Raw genomic sequence first — 24,580 nt, 5'->3', positions numbered from 1 at the left:
AACTACTTGCTGTAAATGTTCCTTTCAAACATACATAAAGGAACATACAGTGTGTCGCCTCTGTAGATGAGGGATTTTTAGTTAAAGTAGTTATCTAATCATCCTTTGCATGGATGGCGCTTCCTAAATTTCAACCCTTGCTGCTACAGAACCACACATAATTTCTCTCCATTTAGGAGACAGTGACCAACACCCAACAAGAGGTTATGAAAAAACAATCCAAAAAAAAGGCAACCACTGAAATAATCGCACAACATGAAGGAGAAAAATTAACAATGGTAAAGAAAAAGCTTGGATCTTCAGTTTTAGGTCTGCTGAAATCAAAGAGCTTATTCCTATTTGGCTGTAGTGGTAAGTTTGCCAGCCCAGTGTGTTGAATTCAGAACATAAAAAGTCAAGTCTTTTCTTTCTTTTTTTTTTGTTTTGGTGATGCAAAAGTCCTGGAAAAGGCGTGCACTTCGACACACAACAAAAAGAAGCAGCCAAACACCTGGAATGTGCTTGATGAGTCTTTTAAAGCAAATATTTCAAAAACTTTTTTTTGTGGAATTGCACAGAACTGAAAACACACACTGATGTAGCTGGAGAGGTGATGTGGATCAGACTGGGACTGGGCCTAGTCCGTCTTATTTGCTGAAAGTCAATTTACAGCCATTGATCTCATGGCCATCTCCGTGTAGGTAAAGAACAGTTCTGCCTGAGAGAAGCATCCACAGTTTGCCCCACAAACTGCGTCGTCTGTCCTTATTCAGCCGTTGTCCTTTCCCAAAAAGTGCGAGTAGAGGTTCATTTTTCAATAGTGTGATGATAAATGGTCCCTTCATTTATCACACTAGTCCTTTTCTCCATCTTCACTGCTTCCTGGAGTAAATAGAAGAGGATGAAGAGAGTTTAAACATGTGTTCAACTGACGAATATTATACAACTATTTCATATGATTATGTTTTGGGAAATACGCTTAGTTGCTTTGAGAAAAGATCAATACCACTCGTGTGTACAGTAAATACAAAGCTACAGCCAGGTAGCTTAGCTTAACATAGAGACTGGGAAAAGTTTACCTGGATCTACCCAAAGGTAAAATAAATCCACCAACAGCACCTCTAAAGGTTGTTAATTAACACTTTTTCAAAAATGAAGCGTGTTCGGTGTCGGACCAGAACTTCAGCTTATGCTAAGCTAACCTGCTGCAGGCCATAGCTTCATATTTGCCGTACAGACATGAGAGTGGTATCGATCTTTTGCATCTAACTCTCAGCAAGAAAGCAAGTGATTTCCCAGAATGTCAAACTATCCCTTTAAGCCTGCGTAAAAACCCATACAGGTTTGGCGCGACTGCACGCTCAACTTGCCTCCTTGTTCGATGTCAGAGTCGGTGAGATGAGTAAGGGAGAAGCTGGCGATGCTGGCCGGGGAGATGGAGAAACGGGAGTAGTTTGAGGAGCTGGTCCAGCTGGGCTCCAACACACGCCCTACCGCAGGGGGTGGAGAGGAAAAGCGCGACGCTGCAGATGAGGACATAACCTTTGATATGGGGTCTTTATCAGTCTTGGGCAGGAAGGCAGGTGAAGGCGAGGAGAAGTCATCATCCCACTCAAAACCACCACCTGTCGAGATTTAATGAATGAGTCAGGAAAAATGGCAAATGGCAGACTTTTTCAGCAGCTGCATACATTTGCGGGTTTTGGCATTACCTTCTTCGTCTGTGGAGCTTTCAGAGTTGGTGAACCGGTTCAGGTAGCTGGCAGTGGACGCTGGGCTGCTGAACTCTGGTGCCTGACTGTTTGAGCATGAGTGGTCACCCAGTTCCTTGGTGGGGGTTTCCTAAATCAAAATGAGTTGGATATGAAATAGAATGGCCACACAAAAGTGTCTCACTAGTTACACCTACAATAGCTCTGACAAAAAAAAACAACAAAATAGACAACACTTTACCTGGTCAAACAGGTAGACAGTGACATCGTCAAAGAAAGACACAGCTCTTCTGGAGTTATCTGCACTGCACCTCGCAGGAAACGGGGAAGATGATGCCTCGATGTTCAGCGTGGTGGGTTTCAACAAGCTCTTCAGGTTCTTTGCCCTACTATCATCTGAGATAATAAGTGGCACCGTGTGCACGGCATCATCCTCGCTTTCTGAGCTGGAGCTGTGGAGCTGGTATCCACGGACGTCATCATCGGAGTCATCGCTGTTCTCATCCTCCTCGTCCGCATCTACTCCATCCTCCTGTCTGTCTAAACCCGAGCCGTCCCGCCTCCCCAGATAACGCCCCTCCATGTCTGGCTCTTTTATTTTATGACCATCACTTGCGTAGGTCCTGGTTAGTTTAGCATGGCCAGTGTTCTCTGGCGACAGCTTTGATGGGGTATCAGCAGGAAGTGGAGTTGAGGTTTCTAGATCTTCAGATGGGTCTGGTTGATCAGGAGATGTGACGTCCTTGGACACCTCTGGTTTGATTCCATCTTCATTATGATTATTGGTAGTCGCCTCCTCACATTTCTCTGTGATATCGGAATCTGCACCTGGTAATATGCCCCCAACATGAGGATCAGGTGTTTCTCTTTCGGCCTGTGCTTCAGCAGCTACAGAAGATTCTCGCTGAGAAAATAAAGTATCTGCATTCCTCTCCAGTGCCGGTCCTCCAGCAGCCCCGCTGACCGTGTCGGTAGAGTTCCTCAGCCACGTGACTTCACCAGAAGCTCCGGCAACCGTTTCTTCAGTCTTCTTCTCAGGTTCTGATTCATTGTCTGAGAAGTAGGCAGAGTCTCTGTAATTACTGCCCATGAGGGGCTCTTCAGCAGGAGCTACATGATCTGGTTGCTGGTCGTCACCGGGATCCTCACTGTGAGCATCCAGCACACCCTCTACTTCAGAGATGATGATTTCTGGTGGAACCAAATTCGTCACGGGTGTGGGCTCCTCTGTCTCCTCCTCTTGCTTGGCAACACTCAAGCCATTTTTTACAGGGGAGTGTTCTTTGATGTTAGGCTGAGAGTTCCACTCAGGAGACTCCAGGTTCTCAGTCTCGTACCCACTATCTGATATTTTGTATGGAGGCTGGAGTTTGTGTTGGGCTATTTGAGCACTTAGCTCGTCTCCTTGTTCACCTAGCCTATGGATGTCAAGAGAGTCTAAAGAGTCTGGTGTCTCGGCTGAATTATCAACAGTTGGTAGAGTGGTGGACATACTGTCCTCCAGTAAACTATCCTGGCTGATCTGGTCCAAAGATGGCCCGGAGACCAACAGAGAAGATCGGATAATAGGACGCCCATTAGTATCCATAAAGGATTCTTCATGGTCAGACAGAGTGGTTTCTAGTTCTATATCTGCATCCTCAATTAGTTCACTCAACAGATCGTTACTTGTTAGGTCTTCACTGTGTCCATTGTCTGAGGACAATGTTTGGACTTGCAGGTTTTCAGGCATTTTACCTTCTATGGGCTGAACATTATCTTTTGAGGTTCCAAGGTCGTCTTCAAGGCTGGGAATTTTGGCATCTGTGCACAATGAGTCTGTAGTGGCACTTTCAGAGAATGCAGGGGTCTGGCCTTCAATTTCACTAATGATAATCTCAAATCTCTCTGAGGTAGAATCAAAACCAGAGTCTATACCTCTGTCTGAGGGTTGCAACAGACCAAGGTCTTCTGTGGAAGAACTATTTCTAACTGGCAGCTGGTTGCTTGTGTTATCTTCTGTGACGACTGTAATGAAAGGCACCAGTGTTTCATTTACTACCAGGGACTGACATAACCCCCCCAAGCTGGCACTTGGAGAGTCTAAAAGTTCCTGTCTTGAGGATGTGCTACTTGCTGCAGGTTTTAAATAAGTGCCTGCTGTGCTTAAGCTGCCTAAAGTCTCAAGGTTGTCCCAAGAGCTCATTTTGAATGTTGCTTCTGGTTCGTGGGCTATGCCAGGTGAAAGAAAATTCTCCTGTGGACTTGAGAAACTAGATCTGTCTTTCATCAGGCTCTGGTCTTTGAGAAACATGAAGTTGTCAGTTAGTTTTTCAGTGTTCAGAAGTCTGTTCAGGTCTGTATTCTCCCCCTCCACTTCCACAGAATCCGTCAGTTGAGGGGCTTCTGAGCAATCCCCTAAAAAAGAATCCCCATAGCTTTTATCTGTATCCACCTCCTGAACTTCTAAAGGTGCACCTTGCTGGAAAGGGTTCCCATTGCGCTCTGGAAGCTCCATAAAACTCTGTCTCCAGGAAGGAGAGTCCTCTTGCTTGGACACCCCCTCGGTGAAAATGTTTGTGTGGTATGGACTGTCATTTTCAAGAGATGACCAGATGTGGCTGTCTGGTAAATAGGAATCCTTGGAGTCAATACTTTGGTGGAAAAAATCTGCATCGGTACTAGATTCATCCAGACGGACATCTTGGAGAACAACAAAGTCTTGCTGGCCTGAACCGAAGTCCATGTCTTGCCCTCTGTTCCCATCTTCCCCAATGGTGCTCTCTCCTTGTTCTTCTAGTTGTATGTAATATTCGTTTCCATTAGATGGCTTTTGTACATCAAACACTGGTACAATCCCAGGAATTCCTGAAGGAGTGTTACCACTTTCTGTGCCTGCTGCTCTGGCTACAGGATCAGGGAAATGGGCCTGGATGTCTTCACTGGAAACAGGAAAGAACATGCTGTGATAGTTCAATGTTGTGTCCATGCCCGAACGCCCAAGGTTGCCGTCATAGTGGTCGTGCTTGGCTGCCTCCCAAACATACTCAAAGCTGAGACCTTTGCTTGTTTCAGTAACAGTAAGAACTTCATCGATCTCTTGTTGCAGGGCATCATCGGCAAACTGTTCCAAGATTGGGAAAGAGGAGTGGCTAACAGTGGTCTGCCGTGTGGAAGGGTTAGGCTTGAGAGCATCCCAGCGTTGCTCAAAATCTTCTTCTATGTCCTTCTGGCCTTGCATGCGCAGGTAGATAAGCAAACGGTGCACTTCCTCTGCTGTAGCCCGCTTGTCTGGAGACAGCCAGCAGAACTGCAGGACCTCGTACCTGCAGTTACAGAGAAGACAGACATCTCTTTTTCAGACAAGATACATTTTTAATAGCCAAATGACTCAAATCACTTAAAACCTAATTTAAGGAATATGACTAAAATATTTTTATGTATTTACAAAACTACTTGTGTGTAATTTGTTCTAATAGACATATTCCAAAGACTCACCATCTGTCAGAATAAGGAAGCTCCAGCTGTGGCTTAAAGAGTTTGACTTGTAGATCCTTGATCACATGATTGAGAACTTCCCGATCAGACAGATGTGGGTACGGCTGAGCGGCATTCTCAAAGAGCTCCCACAATGTGACCCCCAAGGCCCTACAGAGAATTGAGGACAAAATAGCTGTTGGAATTTACTGCAGGACAAAAGTTATCTTGCACACTCCCAATTCAGCAAAGGACATCAACCTCTTGACACAAAAACCATAAAACTTCATCAGGTGAGTTAAGAATATCCAAACAAATATCTCAAATAAATAAATTACATATTTCATAAAGCAGCTATGATAGCAAGAGGCAATTTTAAAACACTTAACTAATGATAAGCAAGTTGTTATTTACTTTGGGGTAATTTTGAATCTCAACATATTCTTATTCAGGGGGAAATCTGTCTCTTGTAACTCGAACTACCTTACGTAACTCTGCAATTTATGACCGGAAGGCATTTGGGCAATGAGTCGTAAAGTAAGGGAGGGGCTGAAAAGACTGTAAAGTGTGGAGAGATGCTTAGTTGCTGCAGTGTCAGTGTCTCCTTCTCCTCTTTTGGAAATGATCCAGATTGTTTGGGATTTACAAGCACTGGAGTCATGCTTGAATGCGTCTCATTCCAAATATACTTCACAAGTACATTTTGATTACAGGACAAAACTCTAGCTGGAATATATTTTATACCTAACGATATGCAATAAGGCAGTGTAATGCTTAACCTAAAAATAGGGATGTTAAATTTCCTTCAGGCTCTCTCAGGAGTGTCATTTTAAAATATGTTTGGATTAGATTCAGGTTCACTCAAAGTCATTATGAGTTACGGGTTTTTAAAACTGTCCTCTAGTGAAGAGCTGCAATCTGGTACCTACCACACATTGCTGGGCTTGGTCTGCTCCATAGTAATCACACCCCCATGGCGCTCGCCCACAAGCTCAGGAGCCAACCAGCGAAGGGGTGCAAACACATCATCCTCTGTGATGATGTAATCCTCCTATAATAACATTGTAAAACAATTTCAGTCACGCACTGTATTTGCTACGTTTACAAACCGAAACACTGCCAATAATTGTGCCAACACCACATCATTAAAAATGCACTCTACAACACGAGAAATGTGGTTGTTTATTAGCTCTCATTGTGGCAGCGCACTCACTTTACCTCTGCCTTTCTTTACAGAAATAGATTCAGTGGGTGACCTTATCTTATGAGTATTAAATTCAGACAGCCAAACTGACAGATCAGCCGTATTTAAGGTACGCAGCAGACAAAAGTGCCTTGGGACATTTGCAGCGTGTCAAGTTACAACAGAAGAGGATCTTAATTCTTCAGTGAAATATCGATTGATCAAAGGCAAACACCTGCACAGCCTACAATGAAAGAGATTTATTTTCTGTCAGGGGAGCTGGTTGTTCAAAGATAGACTTTGTGACTTCAGCTCAACAACTAGCCAGACTTCTCACAGGCAACTCAAATTCACCAATTGCACAAAGTGGAGTTGTTGTTAACCATCTTAAGAAGGAATCATTTGTTGAAGTTGGTAAATTAAGGCTCTTTTCAAACTAAAAAACATCGGCAACCTGCTTTAAACTACTAAACTCTTACTCACATGCCTTATGGAAGACTTTAACAGTTACAAGCACATTTAACACGCCACATTTTCTGAGGAGTTTGACAACAGAAGAAAAAGCGTATTACACAAGCTGCTCATCTCTTTTTAATTAACTATTCTCACTATTACCACAGTACCTTATTCCAAGATAGTCTGGAGTAAGGTGGCTAACTTTTTAAGCTTAGAATCTGTCCAAGAGTAGAGATGCACAAATTAATTATACTCTTCTAGACAATATTTATTATAAATTAATAAATAAAATATATAAATTATTATAAATTCATTAAAAGATCATAAATTAGGCAAAACAGAAATGTTTTCACTGCTGGATCCATCATGGATGCCTAGTCTCCCCGACAAATCCTCCAAAGACTCCAGATGGCGCTGTTACCCTCGTTGGGTCTCTAGCTGCCATCAGGCTGCCTGTACTGTATATCATTGAGCTGCTTGTGCAGGCACTGGGGGGCTGTGTTAACATTGTAAACAAGTTTTCAATTGGTATGAATTTTGATCATTTATACAAGTTTATAATGCCCACAATGTGAGAAAATGTGTCTGAAATCAGATTTTGGGAAGCTATTTATTAATGCAATGCATTATGCATCACAGTTTAGTGACCACAAACAAACAACAGACACAGTAAGATTACCACCGGTAATCTGTCTCAGACCAGCAATTTCAAATAATATCACATGATTTATCAACCAGCCCTATAAAGTTTGATTTGATCATATCTATTTAAAAGTAAAACTCTGACTGGTCTCATGTCAGCCACATCAGTTCACTATTGTTTGTGTAATCAGCCCCCGGTGTTGACAACATGCAGTTCCATACAGTAATGATGAAGTTAACAAAATCTCAATGCAAACATCTCAGACATCTGAAATTGAGGTTTCTGCTTACTTTGTATCTGTAGGGTCCAATTCCATAGTCTCCCACTTTGACTGTAAGATCTGCAGTCAGGTAGCAGTTCCTTAGAGCCAAATCACTATGAGAGCATAGAAAAAAACATGTCATATATAGATGGATTAGATACTTTAGATACAAATTCACAATTACCAAATCATTCCCTGATTGTGAAGCTTGCAGGCAAGTTTGTGATCACCGCTGGAATGAAAATATTTAGCTGATGCTTGTTGCTTCCTGCCTGTTAATCAATTTTCTTCAGCCTGCGCTCTGTCATTTATGTCTACAAAAGTTAAAGCAAAGACCAGTGTGAAGTGAATACAAATTCAATCTCATCAAGATCAACAAGAAATCCACCATCTGCTCTTAACCTTAAAGGCTAAGATTACCTCACAAGAATCAAGGGCAAAGGATCACAAATGACTTTGGCAACTATAGGAAATTCTTCTGTCATTTGCTTCTGGTCTTCACCTTGCAACAACACTCATACAGGGGCTATTCCTGACTCGTGCAGACAGCAGGAGGATATAGTTTCTGGAGGGAAACACAGAGTCTGCAAGGCTGCCAGGAGAGGGCGTAACATGCTCTGAGGCTCTCTGTGCACATTAAGCAGACATTTGGTAGTTCACTTGCACTGAATGAAGGTGCAGGCTTTGGTTTCCCTTTAGCCCCGCAGCATTCCCTGTGCACAAGTTGCTTTTACCCGCCTAACGACAAACACTGCTGACACCAGTGGTTGTGCGTGTACATGGCCCGGCTACTGTCAGACCCACTGAAACCTCTGGAAGATAAATGGAGATGTATTTTAAACTCTCCTGTCCCCTGCCCTCTGCTGTTGGCTGAGGGCCCAAACATACAGTAAGGAAATGGTTCCAACATCTTAACCCTACAAGGCTAATACGTGGCGTGGCAGTGATCCCTCCTATACCATCGGACACCAGTTTAATCAAGAGGAAAAGAAAACAGCTCGTCATGTCAAGTTCTGACTAACTCTGGTGTCAAAAACATTATGTCCACTACCATGAACTGTTAAAAATCATCTTTCAAAACCAATCATATTTTCACTAAGTTAATGTTTCTGAAATACAATATTTTATCTTTAAAAATAGGAATTTTAAACATATCTTTTGGACGTTTGCATCCTGTAATTATATATTTTTAATCAAAAAACTTAAACTTAAGAATAACCACTATAAGTATAGTGAACAGTTTTAGCAAATATTCCTTTGAGAGAGTTACTAATTCATATGATTTACTTACTTCTTAAATAGCTTTTATCCTTATCATCTGTATAATGTATCCTTAATTTAATGGATTAATTAACTTAATTTAACTATTAATTTCCTTTGTATTTCACCATTAGGACTTAGTCTTAACCACTCAGCATTAGGATGCTTTGTTAGGAGTTTACAACTGGAACACATATTTGCTGAGACAGTCAAGTAAGAAGTTAATGCAACAATGAATAAAACTGTCAAACACAGTGATGGAAATAATCAGGGAGTGGGATCAATTACATATTGGCTTATTGAACAAGTGTTGGAATCATGTGGACTTAATGTTTTTTTCTCTTGTATTAGTAAAAAAAACAAACTTGTAATTGTGTTAGAGAAATAAGAGTTCACTGATTTGACAAACTAAACTCCAATGAGAAAACTGAAAATCTCAAACAGAGCAAGCCTGGCAGTAGTTGTGTTGAAAATATTCGTGGGAAAATCACTGAACCATGCCTTAAAAGAACTTCCTTCCACAGTTTCTGAATGAGAATATATATGGCCTGCAGTGCAGTATGTATTTTGCTCTTTTGCGGCACCATTATCACCCTTGCATTGCAAAGCTGAGGTTTCAACTTTGGATATCAGCCCACACAGCACTTGTCCTGAGGGTTTTGTGTCTGTGCCGCTTCCCACCATCAACCACCTCTCATTCAACAACAGAAATACTTTTACAATTGTAAATTAAATTAGTCTGCATGGAGGGACGCTTGTAGAACTCCCTTTGAGTTGTAACAAGGATTAAAACACAAGGCTCAATATGAGGCTATCCTTTTACACGCAAAGAGCAGAATCATCATATCCTTCTGGCAGCGGACAGCTGACACTGTGGCAATGCATTGGAGCTGTGTAATAGGAACCTTCTGAGCTTATTCTGAGCATGCAAAATAGAGCTGATGAGCTGAGCATCGTATGTTAACCCCAAGCCACACGCTCCCAACACCCCCTGTACCATGCTGGCTGCTAGTAGCCAGACATCCAGTACTCGCTGGGGTAAAAATGAAAATGAAATGCAGCCTCTCTGCTGTACACACCTTTTTTGGAGAACACTGGTACTCATGAGACTGGTAGGACAGTAAGCACTAAAGTAAAACCAACAGTTGACCCAAGTCTTTACAATCATATTTTACGAGGTTTGGGACTACACATTACATATCTAAGTGACGTTAAGTTCCCAGAAAAATTACTATATACTAATTATATACCTTGAAAATTATATTAGCATGCCTTGATCAAACATTTAGGACAAAAGTATTTATGTACATTTTATGTGTTGACAAGATGCAATATTAAATGGCTGACATTTGTCTAATACTAAATATGTGAAATTTCAAGTGTAAATAGAACTACTTCCTAATTAAGTAATACCTATATCATTAAAAATCTAATAAATTAAACTGGGGCAGAAAAACATAAAATGTTGGCTCAGTGAAAACTGTAAAGCATCTGTGTTGTAATTATAATGTGTTGTAATCACACTGAGAGAGTGAGCGTAACTCTAAACAGCAGCTGTTTAGCGGGTCTAAAAGCTGTGAGCTTGCTGCAGTGTTGCAATTCTGAAGTGCTACCTGTGCAGGAAGTTGTGTTTGTGAAGGTGAGTGACACCAGCAGCGATTTCACAGGCCATCCTCTGCAGCTGCAGCAACTCAGCGTTTCTGAACATCCAATCCTGCTGAGACAGATACCCCCGCAAATCCCCCTGAAAACACACACAGAAAGACAAATACACACACACACACACACACACACACACACACACACACACACACACACACACACACACACACACACACACACACAGCTTTATTAGCTCATCAATTTCAAACATAAACATTCAATAAATCTGGAAGAATCTTATTTGTGTTATAGCAATAGGAGAAATTTAACAAGTGGTTGTAGTTAGATGCATTGTGCAGAGTCCGCCACATGGGGGCAGTAGACTCTCCTGTTCCTGTCTCCTCAGCACTTCTCGCTGCTGATGTGTGAGAGGACCAAATAAGGGTAACGCTGTTTATTGGACCACTATGCAGTGTCACAGAGATTTATAAATAAAAGAGCAGCTCAGGTCAGTGAAATAAACTGTGCCTGTGTGCGATTAGGTTTCAGAGCTCATGAGTGGAGGGGAGAAAAGTACGTCCCGTGAGGGTAGCAGGGCGAGACACTTTGAGTTAATTAATTACACCCCAACATAATAAACATATCAGCCCTGTGATTGACTGGCGACCAGTCCAGGGTGTACCCCGCCTTTCGCCCAATGTCATCTGGGATCGGGTCCAGCTCCCCGCAACCCTCTGAGGATAAGCAGTTATAGATAATGAATGGATAATAAACATACACACATAGAGAGTGATATTAAGTCTTATGTTACCAGTGTGACTGATCACATTGCTGTGACAAGTCAAAATAAGAAAGTAAATCTGGAACAAGGTGTTAACCTCGATTCAGATCACAGAGCTACAGGGCTCTTTATGGTTGGATTTCTGTGGTTGGAGTCCTAAGGGACTTTTTTTGAATCACAACAAGGGTCTCAGCTGTGTGCAGGTTCACAACCCAGGGCTGGTTGGGAATTTCTGTGGACACCTGTAGTTATCATTCAACATGTAACAGACTGTATTTTGGTTCAGCAACTTTCAATACGGTATATTGTGCTTGGAGCCTTTCTGATATTCCACTACAATGTGTGCAAACAAAGGCAAAGGGAAGTCTGAACACATTTAGAAAGTGAACAGTTTAGTGAACAGTATATTTGACTTTCTAAATGTGAAAGCAAAGGGCTGTTTTAAGTTATGTGTGCTTTTGAGATCATGTTCACCGCAGAGTGGGAGCGAGGGAGACTCCCGATTAGCCAACAGAACGGAGTCCCCCTGAGGAATGAGCTACTGAGAACATGCTGTGCACACACCAGAGTCCCACAATATATGAGGCACTTTTTGTTAAAAAATGTCAAGTCACATGCAGTTACCGAGCGTGCAAGTTTGTGTGTTTGTGCTTTTACAAAGGGTTTACTTTTCTCTGAGCTATATCGCTACAAGCAGCTTAGATCAGTCGTCTTACGTAAGCAACATGGTTTGCTTCAACAACATTCACCCCACACGAAAACACACACAGCTCTGAGAAGCAGTCTTCACAGAAGAGCTATATTCAATGTATGGTAAGTGATACCCTCTGCCTGTCTTAATTTGTGAAGGCTCTGCAGCAGGTGACTAGGCCTGGGTTTCAGGGAGAGGATCCAGTGCTGTTAATGAAACAACATTAACTGTGAAAGGCCAAAACAATTAAGCCTTGTGTCTGACCCGAGAATAAACAAGAATGTGCCAAGTTCCCAGTGCACAAATTCATGTCTTGCTCAGCCACCACATGATTGATTTATGTAAAAAAAAAAAATGTTTTTTAAATGTTACTTGATAGTAATGTGAAAGAAATGTGAAATCCAGGGTCAAGCTCTTAAAAGGAGCAATGTTTACGCAAAATGGTTGTTCATAGCTACTAAGGTAAAGAGTGTAACCCACAGTCTTTGTTAAATCACCTCTAATTTAATGAATGAGTTACCATCAATAGAGCCAATTAGCCTACGGAAGTCAAAAAGGACACCAACCGCATGAGCACAACTTTATCCACGAGGTGAGTTATAATGCTCAGTATGCCTGTGGGCAGAGTGTGGCCAGCAGTGTATAACTTAATAAATGCCATGACAGTAACATAAACTGCACTTCCATAACACTGCACTGAGGATTGTTGCTTTAACGACGGTAATAAATGAAGGAGATCAACGACTTTCGAAAGCCAAAAGTCAGCTGGCCGATGTCCGAGACCCTGAACCAGAGAAGGGTCTGACTAACGGCCTGGCCGGGCCCCAGGCAGGAGATCCATGCATTAGAAGCTGTCACTCACACTATGGTATGTGACATTCTGTGGCCCCTGCACCAGTTGCTTGATGTATTTTGATGTCTAAAATGCTTTGAGTCAGGGTTACCCGGCACGGGTGATACAGGACAGAAAAACCACCATCAATCACCGCACTGTCAGAGGGAACGTCACAGTATATTGGCTTTTTGGGATTCATCGTGTCCACTGTGCAGCTGCAGTGTCACATTTCATGTTTCAGCATCTAGGGGATGATTGACATGGCCTGAAGTAGTAAGAAAGCACAGACAAGTTGTCTTTTACTCTAAATTCAACATGAAAGCAGGTTTTTCTACACAAAGCACGTGTTATTTTGAAGTTGTGCAAGTATCGCAAATGGAATTTGTATATATATTGAAATAAAGGAAACACATATTGCGTAAGACAAGATCCCACTTGGATGAAGTCCTCAAAAATCCAGCAAGGGATAATGAGCATAAACATCACTCAGTTGTGCTACCCTCACACATTATCACCTTCAACAAACAGGACCTGGTCTTCATCACGCCATCTTCCCTAATGACTCACACACATTTGTGATGCGTAATTCACCTTGACTCATTTCCATCTCCTGTCAGAGACATTACTGGAGCTGGCTGGGAAAGACCACAATGCCAGGACACTGGCCAGGCCTGGGCAGCTGACAATACCCCGGCCCAACAAAGTTATGCAATGTCTGGCAAGATGAGCCAAACTGGACCCTGCTGGACACGTTACAGGTCGGACAAATGGGAAGGGGCAAGGCGGGGGTGGAGTTACTCAGAGCATATGTGTCCCCTAAACAGCAGAACTGCATTTCCTTTTTCCTGCAAGCAAAGAAAATGTGGCTTAACATCCAAGGAGCGGAAATCTTCTACCACGCTGCAGACTGCACATTTGCACACAAGCAACTATTACATAACATGAAATACAGATTTAAATCCACCAAATGAATGTGATGTTTCCGCAAAGTCAAACTTTATGGAACCGGTTGTGCCAACTCATTCATGGTTACCACAAAAAGGACATCCTGTATCCTGGCCTGCGCCCCTCTTGTGCACCCACACCTGGGTGTGATGCACGCACACACACACACACACGATAATTTATAGCTGCCTGAGTAGGACATCTGATTCCACAGCGCCCACATAGAGAAGAAAAGTAAAAGACTATACACTGAGTGAGTGATTGTTGACACTCAACTTAATTAGTCAAATTAATGTTCTAATTCAACTCCATGGTTATTTTTGAGGCTGTAGTTAGCAGTTAGTGCTGCTGGTTCACAAATGTGAAGAAAACTGTTTTATTTTAAATGTAATACCATGTTTTTCAGCAGTTGGTCAGATTACCTAATATATAATCAGTTATGATGGGTAATTGTCATTTTATAGAGTAAATGATTAGTAAATAATTAAAAAAAGATTAAACTTGCAATAACTGATTTTTTTTAGCCACTTGGGGGATGCAGAAACAGGTTGCGAACACAACATTGACATATCATCACCTTTTAAGTTGATGTGGCGAACTTGTTAGTAAACAGCTGCTTATTTAACATGCAGCAGTTACAGAGCAACATTCATTCATTCGGAGTCCAGTATTCGCTCTCTTTTAGCTCTATTTTAGGTCTCTACCAGCACCAGAGGGAAATATCTGTCTCTTCAGCGGTGAGAATGAACCAAAACACAAACGTTACCCACCGGACAGCTTAAAATGAACTCGTTATAAAGCTCTGTAAAGCTCAGGGGTAGTTTCAGATTCAGGTGACAATTCTCTGTAGGTTCATCCCCACGAGTGACCCCTTTCACATTGTTATTACAATAATAATAATAATAATAATAATATCTGTTACAGCTTCTTTAAAAGAAGAATGAAAATAATTACTCGTTCCAGCTGCTCTCTTACTACAGATCTGCATTCATTTCAGTTGGCACACACACACACCTCACAAATCAGTCAAGTGGCATATAGAGAGTGAGGGAGCATGAGGACGCTAGAAACGCCTTTCAATACTCCAACACTACAACAAACTACAGCCTCAAATGTTGAATCAACATCTCTCTCACTGAGTGCTTTTATTACAGGTTGGATTGCATTACAATGAGCAGTCCATGGTGCAAAAAGCTACTGCACTTCATATCGTAAACATTTGCCCTATTAAGATAAATCAAACAGACACTAACATTTTTGGCTTCTTGCATTCGTCACTGAGCAACCCATAGGTTCCTTTAGCTTAGTTTACTCTAGACTGAACTCGACAGTCTCCAACATACACAAGGTGCTAACCATAAAAATGCACAAACACAGCAACTGGTGGAGCGGACACCAGAGAGAGCGTAAATGGAGCCTGTTGCTTTACTGGGTGAAGTGGGAATGTGAGAAGTCCCAGGCTTAGACTAGATATGCGACTCTGGCAGGAGGAGGGGTGGGAGGGGAGGAGGGGGAGGGAGCTCCCAGCAGTCAGGGCCCAGCCCACCCAGAATAGATAAGAGAAACAGTGAATAAATCAGCTGCCGTGATGGAGTCTGAGTCACTTCAATATGTTAAGATGAACGAAAGGGCTAATTTGGGATTGACACAGTAGGCTTTCAGTCCAGATGGCCAATAGGGCTGGTCAGCTATGTGTTCTTGCTGGACCGTATTTAAAGAGGTCTTGCCCTATGAATTTGTGAGCTTAACAGCTAATTCTCAGATTTCTCAATTAATAAAGCCTCCTAAGTGAAGAAGTGCTGAAATAGCAAGTAGTATATTAACCACCTCCCAATTCCTCAACACTCGTACACAAAGACTACATGTTAAATGAAGAAAAACCTGCACAATACTGCAAAATAAGATTACACATTACAGATTTATATATTAATGTTGGCTATAATTCAAGTTTCTTCAAGTCATGTACAATCAACAACCTTTTATACATTAAGATGCTCACTCACCATTTCACAATACTCAAAGACAAGCAAGAAGGGAATGGCCTCCACACACTGTCCCAGGCACTGGAGGATGTTTGGGTGCTGCAGTACTCTGTACAGAGAAAATAACATGCAGCCCGTTGATAATGATGTTAATTAAGACTTTCAAATACCTTTATTGAGATTGAGTCTGATGCAATGTGTAAGACGAAAGGTAGAGGGTGCTGCTAACATTACAGTGATGTCATATAGCTATTTTTGTCCACAAGTTCTGTATGCATGTCCTCATCTTAAAAAATGCAATTAAATATAAAACAGTCTCATTAATCACTCAAATATTAAATATTTGAATAATAATAATAAAAAAATCTAAAAAAAATAATTATCAATTATAAAAGGGTGTTTAAGGGAACAAAAATATGTTTACCTGTATGGATCCCCCTGCTGCAAGAAATCGTTCTGTTCCTTGGCACTTGCATTAGCTTTTAACTCCTTCACCACCACTCTGGCTCCACCTGGATCTGTGAAGATTTCACTCAGAAGGACCTGTTAATACACAACGACACTTTAGACTAAACAAGATACAGAGTAAAAAGACCATACAGCATTTGTGCCTCAACATGCAACGTGTTAAAAGAGGTCAAGCGATGCCAACAACTGCAGAGAACAATCTTGAAAAAAAGCAACAGATGAGAAAAAATGTTCTCCTGGACAGGTTGGGGACTATCTGGAGAAAATGTATATCTACTTATCCATCTTAAGATAAGGTGCAGAATAAGCAGTAAAAACAGGGGAAGAGAATATGTGGATAAACTTTAATTTATAAACAGATTCAGAGCATAAATCCTTCAGCACTCTCTACCTAAAGGGTGCATAGAAAAAACGTATTCAACCATACATTACCCTAGTTTAACATTTTCTGTTTTCATTTTTTGGAACAATGCAAACCACCAAAGAAAACCAATCTTACCTGCCCAAACCAGCCATTGCCGATCTCCTGGATGTAACTCAGACTGTGACGTGCTACCTGGAAGCCTGCGGATCCCTCTGTGAAACCAACCACGAAACTCTGTTAGTTTAGACTGTACTGATTAGTTTCACCTCATACACGCTCATAACTGTGGTGATTTTAAAAACGTCCATCAAAACCTTTGTTTAAATCACCAAACTGGAACTTCAGCACAATTTTGCTGAAAATGTGTTTGAGATTTGACTGACCAGACTTTGATAATATCAGGTAGTGCAAGTTTGTCAAGATTCCTATCAGGCCAATCATGTTTTTCTTGTGGAATGACAAAAATGCACATAACAATGAAAGCTCACAAAAAAATAAACCCACCAACCTTCCATACATTTTTCCTGAACATTTAGGATTAAAAAGGTCTGTATATTTATAATTTAAATTAACAAAATTAAAAAGAAAACTCCAGCCATTCAAAAACATTATCAATGTGTCATGTACACTATATGTATTACATGTTTGAAGCAATGAATTTAAACAGCATATTTTGACATGAAGTATAAATCTGGGAGTGTGCATGTGCCTGACCTGTGATGCGGGCAGGAGGTTGGAGGTGTGGGGGTCCAGGCAGGGCCACAGGGGACACGGCGAGGGTGTACACCTCGGCGGGGGACTGCATAGAAGGCGTGTCCTCTGCCGGTGGAGTGAAGTCGATCTCATCATCAAAGTGGTCCTCAAACTCCTACATCGAGAGGATAAAAACAGGCTTGCCATGATACTGCAACACGATACTACAGCGTTTCACAACAGAACCTAAATCCACAGACACTGTCCATTACAATCCGTCCCCACTCTGTATTCATTAGGTGTGGCTCGCATGGGAGCAGGTGGAGCAGTGTCTGTCTGGCTACCTGCCTGCTAGGACTCTCACCTTGAAGTTGATCTCCCTTTCCTTGCAGCAGGTCACGCAATTCACTAGCAACACCACCAAGGCCACAAGCGCCGTCAGTGACACCACCAGGGACAGGTAGAGAGACACGGACAACGTGTCCCCTGTGCTTTCACCTGAAATGGAGAAAAAACAGACAGAAAGTATGCTGAATCATTCATTATAGCTGTGCTTCAAAATGTATTTGGACTAAAAGAAGGCACATGACAGCCTTGTTACAAGCATAAACATAAGTGTGTTTGACAGTAATGCAGCACACACTGTACTGGCTCGTCTTCTAAATCCACCCACAACAAAAGGTACATTTAAACTTGACAACAAAAATAAACTGCACAGTGCTCGTACAATGCAGTTTCATGAGCTTACTGCTCTCTTTAGCAACTCCACTGCAGCAGGAAGAAATGCCAGGCTCTAACATTGTGGAAGACATTTTGATTGTATAAAGAGTCAAAACTGATTTTTTAATTTATTTTTATTTTTTTAAAAGGTTTACAATTTCTGCAAACATGACGTGACCAGACCACCCAACCTCCATCCCTTATCAGCCATTCAGAGAGACCGCTGTGGCGGTTTCTCCTGGCCTACGCAGCTGATGGTGCAACAGTGGTGACAGCAGGTGTTGGCCTGCGCCAGTGAGGACACTGCTGCTGGCCCAGCAGTTCGAGTGTCAGGGCTGACAGCAGCCTTGCAACCCACTCACTGCGCTGCTCAGCTGCTGGTCTCTCTCACAACACCGATGCTGACCAACATTCACACACAGCTGAAGCTTTCCAATTTAGTGCAATCGACATCTTTGTTCTGGAGACTGCTTCACACACACAAACACGTTAACTATTACAGGCCCAGTTTATTGCAGCCTCTGTTGTTGAGCCTGTCACCACACGTCCACCTTGTCTTCTCATGTCCCAAATGTCACTGCTCATTTCAGCTGCTCAAAGCTAAGAGCACTGGTCACTTTTGTCACTGCTGTACGTGAGTGAACAGTCAGAAGACGTTAAAGTCAATCCTTCCTCTTGAAGCTTACATGGATCACCTCCGTTCTAACTGAGTCAGTCAGAAATGGTGTTGGATGCTGTTTGCAACTTTTGCTGAATGCAAGTGCACAATTAGTTTGACTTGTTATTTTCTAATTTCACTATGTCGTATCACATTGTAATAATAACTGCAGACACAATCTCTGCCAATTACATCATATCTCAACATGGCACGACGTGTGCGTGAGAGTTTGTAGTGAAAGAATAGAGAGAATTTGTGTGACACCCTCCTCCCCGCTCTTCCTCCTGTGTTTATTCTGTCTCCCACTGCTCGTAGCTTGTCAGGTACATCCTGTCTGCTAGAGGGAGAATCAACACCTACTGAGTCTCCTTCTGCTGAACTACAAATTCCTGACAGATGAAAGCGGGTGCTGAATGCATCCAGACTACAAACCTGCTTCTAGTTGCCCACATTAGCACACGAAGGAGAAAAAGAACAGACTTGAGTATGACCGCAAACCAAACAGTCTGAGCCCTTTGGAATAGATGAGAAACCAGACCAATATTGGCATATGTCTACACTAACCTGCTAAACCTGAAAACATATATTTTGCTCTCCATTTTGACTTTTTTTTTTCAATATATAAATTTATCGCATATCCAGATGGGATCAATTTGGAAATGGTCTCACGTTATAGTGTGGACGGTGCCAGCAAAGCTTTTCCAAACAATGGCATATGTTTGTTTGGGCATCTGCAATGTTAAAAGAAATCTAATTTTCTATCGTGTCCAAATATCTTTGGATACCTTATCCCCAAACAGGTGTCATCATTAATCTGCATTTATGTTTAGGTTGTTAGAGGCTTTCAAAAGCATACATTTCTGAACTGACTAATGTTCTTAATGCAGCAGCACAGGAATGACTGTTCTCCTGAGCTACACCGCTTTGATAAACCTATTTTGGCATTGTATATGTCAAAAGAAATAGAAAGTCAGCTGAATGTCAATGAGAACTGTTACTGTGTGTGCTGCCTTATTGAACTATGACGAAGTAGCAGGCGACAGTGCAAAGGTTTCAACTGCTTCACACCGAGCAGAGAATCTGAGATGCGTCTGTCACAATCTTTAATGTTCATAAGGTTATTGTTTGCCAACAGAAAGAGGGGAAAGACTGATTTAAGATTTAGCTATATTTCTACTGTTTCTGCATTTCATTGTAGGCCGATCTCCAAAAAAAAACTGAAAAGTTAGTGTGGTTGTTTTTACATGTAAACAATCCTTTTAGATGTATCCACATGGACACGGCCTAAACCAATGACCATACTGTTGTTAAAAAGCGTGGTAACTTCAGCCAAATCCTAGCCTCAGCACGAAAGGTCTTGTGCAGAACTAAATTAATTAAATAAAATAAAGTCCTGCTTTCCCCCAGAATATTATATAAATAAAATACTCTTTAAATGCATGAGGTAACTTCTATTATAACAACAGGCTGAGCAGAGATCCTACTCCAGGCCAGGTCTGGTCAGATGGAACGATTGTTTATCCAGACAGCACAGCCCATCAGAGTGCAGATGAAATGAGCAGCAATCACTTTATCTCCCTGGGGAGCATTAGATAGGATCCAAAGTGTCAGCCATGATTGAGATTCATTTCATGTCTACCACAGCACACCAAGCTACCACCGACAAAAATAGACAGGATTGCTTAATCTGGTCTCGTCACTTATGATCAAAATATAATTCTTGAGCGTTTTGAGCTTTAAGTTTCCCCTACTGCGCTGAAAACATAAAACTCACCTACATATCAAACTGTGAATTTTGTTTCCTCTACCTCTGAAATGAGTGTGCCATTACAACTCTAGATCATGCTCCGTCAAAGACACCACAGGCAACTTAGCCTTTAGGAAAAGTAAAAAGAGATATACTGTGATCCAACTGCAAATTATTGAAATACCTAGAGCACTGATATTGTTCTTAAATGTTGGCTGTTTCCACAGGATTGCTTCCACAAACATCTCCTCTGTTCTAAAGATTGCAATAGAGAACCAGTGTCTGCGATGAATTATTGATGAGAAGAGGAATGAAAGATTAAATGGGTCTATAGTCAGGACACAAGCTGAGTGCATGTAGCTCTCAATGCAGATGTGTACTTACAACTGTAAGCCTACCGAGCAATTAATCATCGACATCAGGAGGGAGGAGATATGCCCTGTTATGTGTTATATGGGCTACTGGAGGTTATACACACAGTTGTAAGTGGAAGGAAGAGGAGGAGAACTGAGGAGAACTGACGCAGCCCAACCTACTAGACTGAATCTGCTTAACATGCATCAATAAAAACCACAGACTACACAGTATTTTTAATCATTTAAGTTTGTTGTAAGTCAGACTACACAATCAGCACTTGACACATTGTAGTCTCCAGATAGTGCACACTACAACAAATGACACACACACACTCACACACTCACACACTCAGCATAAGAAGAGGAAAGCATATGCAGGGAGGAATTAACATTATCTGGAGGGAAAGAAACAATGTCACAATAGGTGATAAAAAGGCAAAAGAAAAAGCATTGTGGTGTCCCAGACATACTAATTAATCAAAATCGTCAGTGAGAATCACAGGCTGAAACTTAGCACACATTAATAAATCAAATTTAGTTGGTCTAAATCTTTTTATGGGAGTTGTTAGTTGTACTGTTGAGGTACAGAGATTCAGAGACTTTATAGGGAAACATCAAACCACCATAAAGATTTACAACGGAAAACAATATCTACTGTATGCATTACTGCACTGTTGCCATGTCACGCAACAGCCCTCCACCACCACACCCAGGTGGGTACCACCACAGCCTCATACTGAGACAGGGAAACCCCTGAATGGCGTCTTCCACTAAGCATAAGCCCATCCTGATATGAAATACATATGTTTCGTAATTCTAGACTGGCAAGAATTTACAACATCGTGAAACCAAGAGTGAGCTAATCATGTGTGCCTATTTCTCCCAAAACACTTCCTCCATCTACAATTATAGCTTACAAAATGAGTATCTGTCATTGGCGGGAGCAATTGTTCAGAGAGAATTCCAATTGGCTTCGATAAAGCTTTACATCACAACAATCCTGTGAAAAACATTTGGCTGTAATTGCAGGCAGCTTTTTTATCCAAACACCCCCCGTCTGTTTCAGCAGAGCAACAGGGTTCCAGGCAGAGCGGGACTCCCTGAGAGGCTGCAGCAGCAGTCAGATAGAAAAAACAGGAGCCGGGTCACGGCAGCTCTACATGGGATCAGTTCACCTCAGTTAGGGCCTTATCTGAGTCATGGGTTCATATTATGACTTGGCAGGCCCCACCAAATGACTCAACTGGTTTTTGGGACCAATACGGCAGGGAGCTGCCAGGTCTTATTTCAGTTTCACTGCATATTTCAGTAGGCATTCACGCAGAGGGGGAGCTGACCCATTTTTGCAGATTTCACCCACCAGTGGATGTCTGTACTTTCTGTTACATACAGGATGAAGGCTGGCATTGTCTGGCTGACATGTTTGGGTTTGGCTAAGATTTGTCTGCCTGATAAGATAGGAAGTGCTGAGCCTCATCGATCAAATGAAGAGCCCAGGGATCTGAATCTGCCAATACTTATGTCTGCCCTTGTGCGGATCCATATTGGCAAGACTGTGTTTTGTCTGTCAAAAAGCAATATTTCCACTGTTGAAATAATAAAATATAAAACTATATAGAGTGGTCAACATCTGCATGCAGTTTCTTTTCTAACACACTGGCAAAAACAAAAACTGTTTTGTGTGAAAGATGTTCAATGAAGCAAGCAATGGGCTCTGGCTGGAGCCTTAGCCCCTGACAGCAACATAAAGAATAGGCTGGTTTGTAAAAGCAGCATCCCCTACAGCCTGGAGCGGTAGTTACTGAATCACTGAGTAATGTAGTGGAAGGTTAAGGCCAATGTCCACCTCGACTTACATAACAGACATGCCACTATCACCTGGCTGTTACTACAGCTAAAACTTCCATTACCTATCTACCTTTACCCGTCTTTTGACATGTGTAAACAGAGCAGAAGTCACCGGCTTTACAAGTGACTTTCCAGTTATTGATACATGTGATGTCACCCATGATCCATAACCTAAATCAAAACTTTTAACAATCAAGTATTACTGTAGGACATTTGGACACACTGGAAAATGAGGACTGGGGCAAAAGAACAGGTTGCTATGTAATAAAAGTATAAAAGGATATTGCATCAGTTTCTGTATGCTATATTATGAATAAGCAAACAACGCCTTTGCTAATCATTGACTGGTGCTGATAAGATTGGAATGTGTTACAGTTACACATTACCGACCCTTACTACCACATATCCATGTATGCATCTATTCATTTCTTACAAGGAAGCAGGTTATATTATACCAAGAGACGCTGCAATGACATAGTGTAAACAATGAAACCATTCTCTTGTCTCTCATTGGATGTATGGCATCCACAACGTAGAGTTTGTAATGGATTCATCTACTTAAATAGATATAATATTTTTTGATTCATCAAAATTTGTCATTTAAAACAGTAATCTCACATTGTTATCCCAAGTAAAACAGCTGGATATGAATTGTTTTCATAGAATCAATTCCCTCTGTTTCTATGATTCTGTCATGAACACGAGATCCTTAATTAACCCATGAAGTGTTTTTATCACACTGGCATATGAAAGTACAGCAAACTGTTTTCTTCCACAAATAAATGTTCATTCATCCTAAAATAATCAAATGATCACACCCGTGACAAAACCTGTGATGTAGGAAAAGTGCCAGGACACAACATCACAGAGGTTATTCGAGGTTCACTTCAAACAATAAACAGTGTTTCCATGCTGGTGGGCCAACATCCATTCAATTGTCCCATAAACTTGGTTAAATGTCAATGACTGGACCAACTTTAACTGAAAGGTTAAACATCTCTGTGCAGTTACAATAGCCTGTACTGTATTAACTCAGACAAATCACTGCTACCTGGAGGCTGATTTATTTGTGTTAAATATCAATCAGAATCAAACTAGACTAGGTTAATAAGTATTTTCTTAGAGGAAAAGTGTATTGTTTGTGTTTGCTATTAACTAGCTGGGTAACTATCGTAACTATAGGAGTCGTGACAATGACATGCCATGACAGTATTAAAGGATTTACCAGCACATATAGACAGAAAGGAGACCTGCTATCCTGTAAACTCTGTGATCAAACAAACAATAGTCAGTACAGGTATCCATACACTGATCACAGTCTTCACTGGTTAGCAGGAAATGCAGCCAGGTTGTTATGTTGTTAGCCTTTAGCTGCTGATTAGCAACAGCTACCCCATCAAATATTCAAACATAAACATCTGCTAGCTAAGCAGCTGGATAGACGAGAGTTGAGCGATCAAACAATTGTTTAGCTGTGTATCAACCTGCAGTCAGCCGTCTCACCTGGTTTGTCAGGATACAGAAGAGGGGCACCTTCAGACAGGCAGAACGCCGACAGAAAAATCCCACTGGCCAGCAACAAAACATATCCATGGCGGTTCTTCATCCTCCTAGCTTAGCTAACAAAATGTTAGCTATTGGAATCGTCGTCCTAAACAGTAAATGGCTGATTTGATGCTAAGTTAAGTGTTTTAATCATTGATAATCAGTTTAACGTCAGTGTTAGCTACATAAACAAGCATATTTTCTCTGTTTAACGTTAGCGACTTACTATTAGCCAGCTAACTAGCTTCAGCTAACGTTAGCATGTCGATGCTAACAGTTTCAGCTGACGACAGCAAACACCGCTACGAAATGTAGTGTTCCGTTGTCCATGGAGACAAGAGGAGCGATCACCTTTCACGACCCATCATATTTGGTGTATGTAACTTAATGTTAT

The 24,580-nt window shown here is 41.6% G+C and overlaps 1 protein-coding gene across 1 annotated transcript; it reads right to left on the bottom strand.

Annotated features, from left to right (window-relative positions):
• Nucleotides 1-832: 832 nt before the first annotated feature.
• Nucleotides 833-24,247, bottom strand: lmtk2 (lemur tyrosine kinase 2). Its single transcript, XM_070922517.1, has 14 exons — nt 24,145-24,247; nt 17,677-17,810; nt 17,334-17,487; nt 16,755-16,831; nt 16,212-16,330; nt 15,809-15,896; nt 10,565-10,695; nt 7,720-7,804; nt 6,077-6,198; nt 5,169-5,318; nt 1,933-4,996; nt 1,692-1,821; nt 1,346-1,604; nt 833-857 (listed from the first exon to the last, which is right to left on the bottom strand). Exons 1-14 carry the CDS (start codon nt 24,245-24,247, stop codon nt 833-835), a joined length of 4,641 nt encoding a protein of 1,546 aa, XP_070778618.1.
• Between the last annotated feature and the right edge of the window lie 333 nt (nt 24,248-24,580).

The sequence above is a fragment of the Enoplosus armatus genome, chromosome 17, assembly GCF_043641665.1.
Source record: "Enoplosus armatus isolate fEnoArm2 chromosome 17, fEnoArm2.hap1, whole genome shotgun sequence".
Classification (NCBI taxonomy): Eukaryota; Metazoa; Chordata; class Actinopteri; order Centrarchiformes; family Enoplosidae; genus Enoplosus; species Enoplosus armatus.
Note: the sequence above shows the minus strand (reverse complement) of the source record. Positions and strands in the feature narration are given on the sequence as shown.

Excerpts from the sequence above, each read along its gene's own strand:
- lmtk2 (XM_070922517.1), bottom strand. The coding sequence starts at position 24,247 with ATGAAGAACCGCCATGGATATGTTTTGTTGCTGGCCAGTGGGATTTTT. Across the intron at positions 17,811-24,144 it reads TCTGTATCCTGACAAACCAG|GTGAAAGCACAGGGGACACG; the intron begins GTGAGACGGCTG and ends TCTCCATTTCAG. Across the intron at positions 15,897-16,211 it reads CAGCAGGGGGATCCATACAG|AGTACTGCAGCACCCAAACA; the intron begins GTAAACATATTT and ends TTCTCTGTACAG.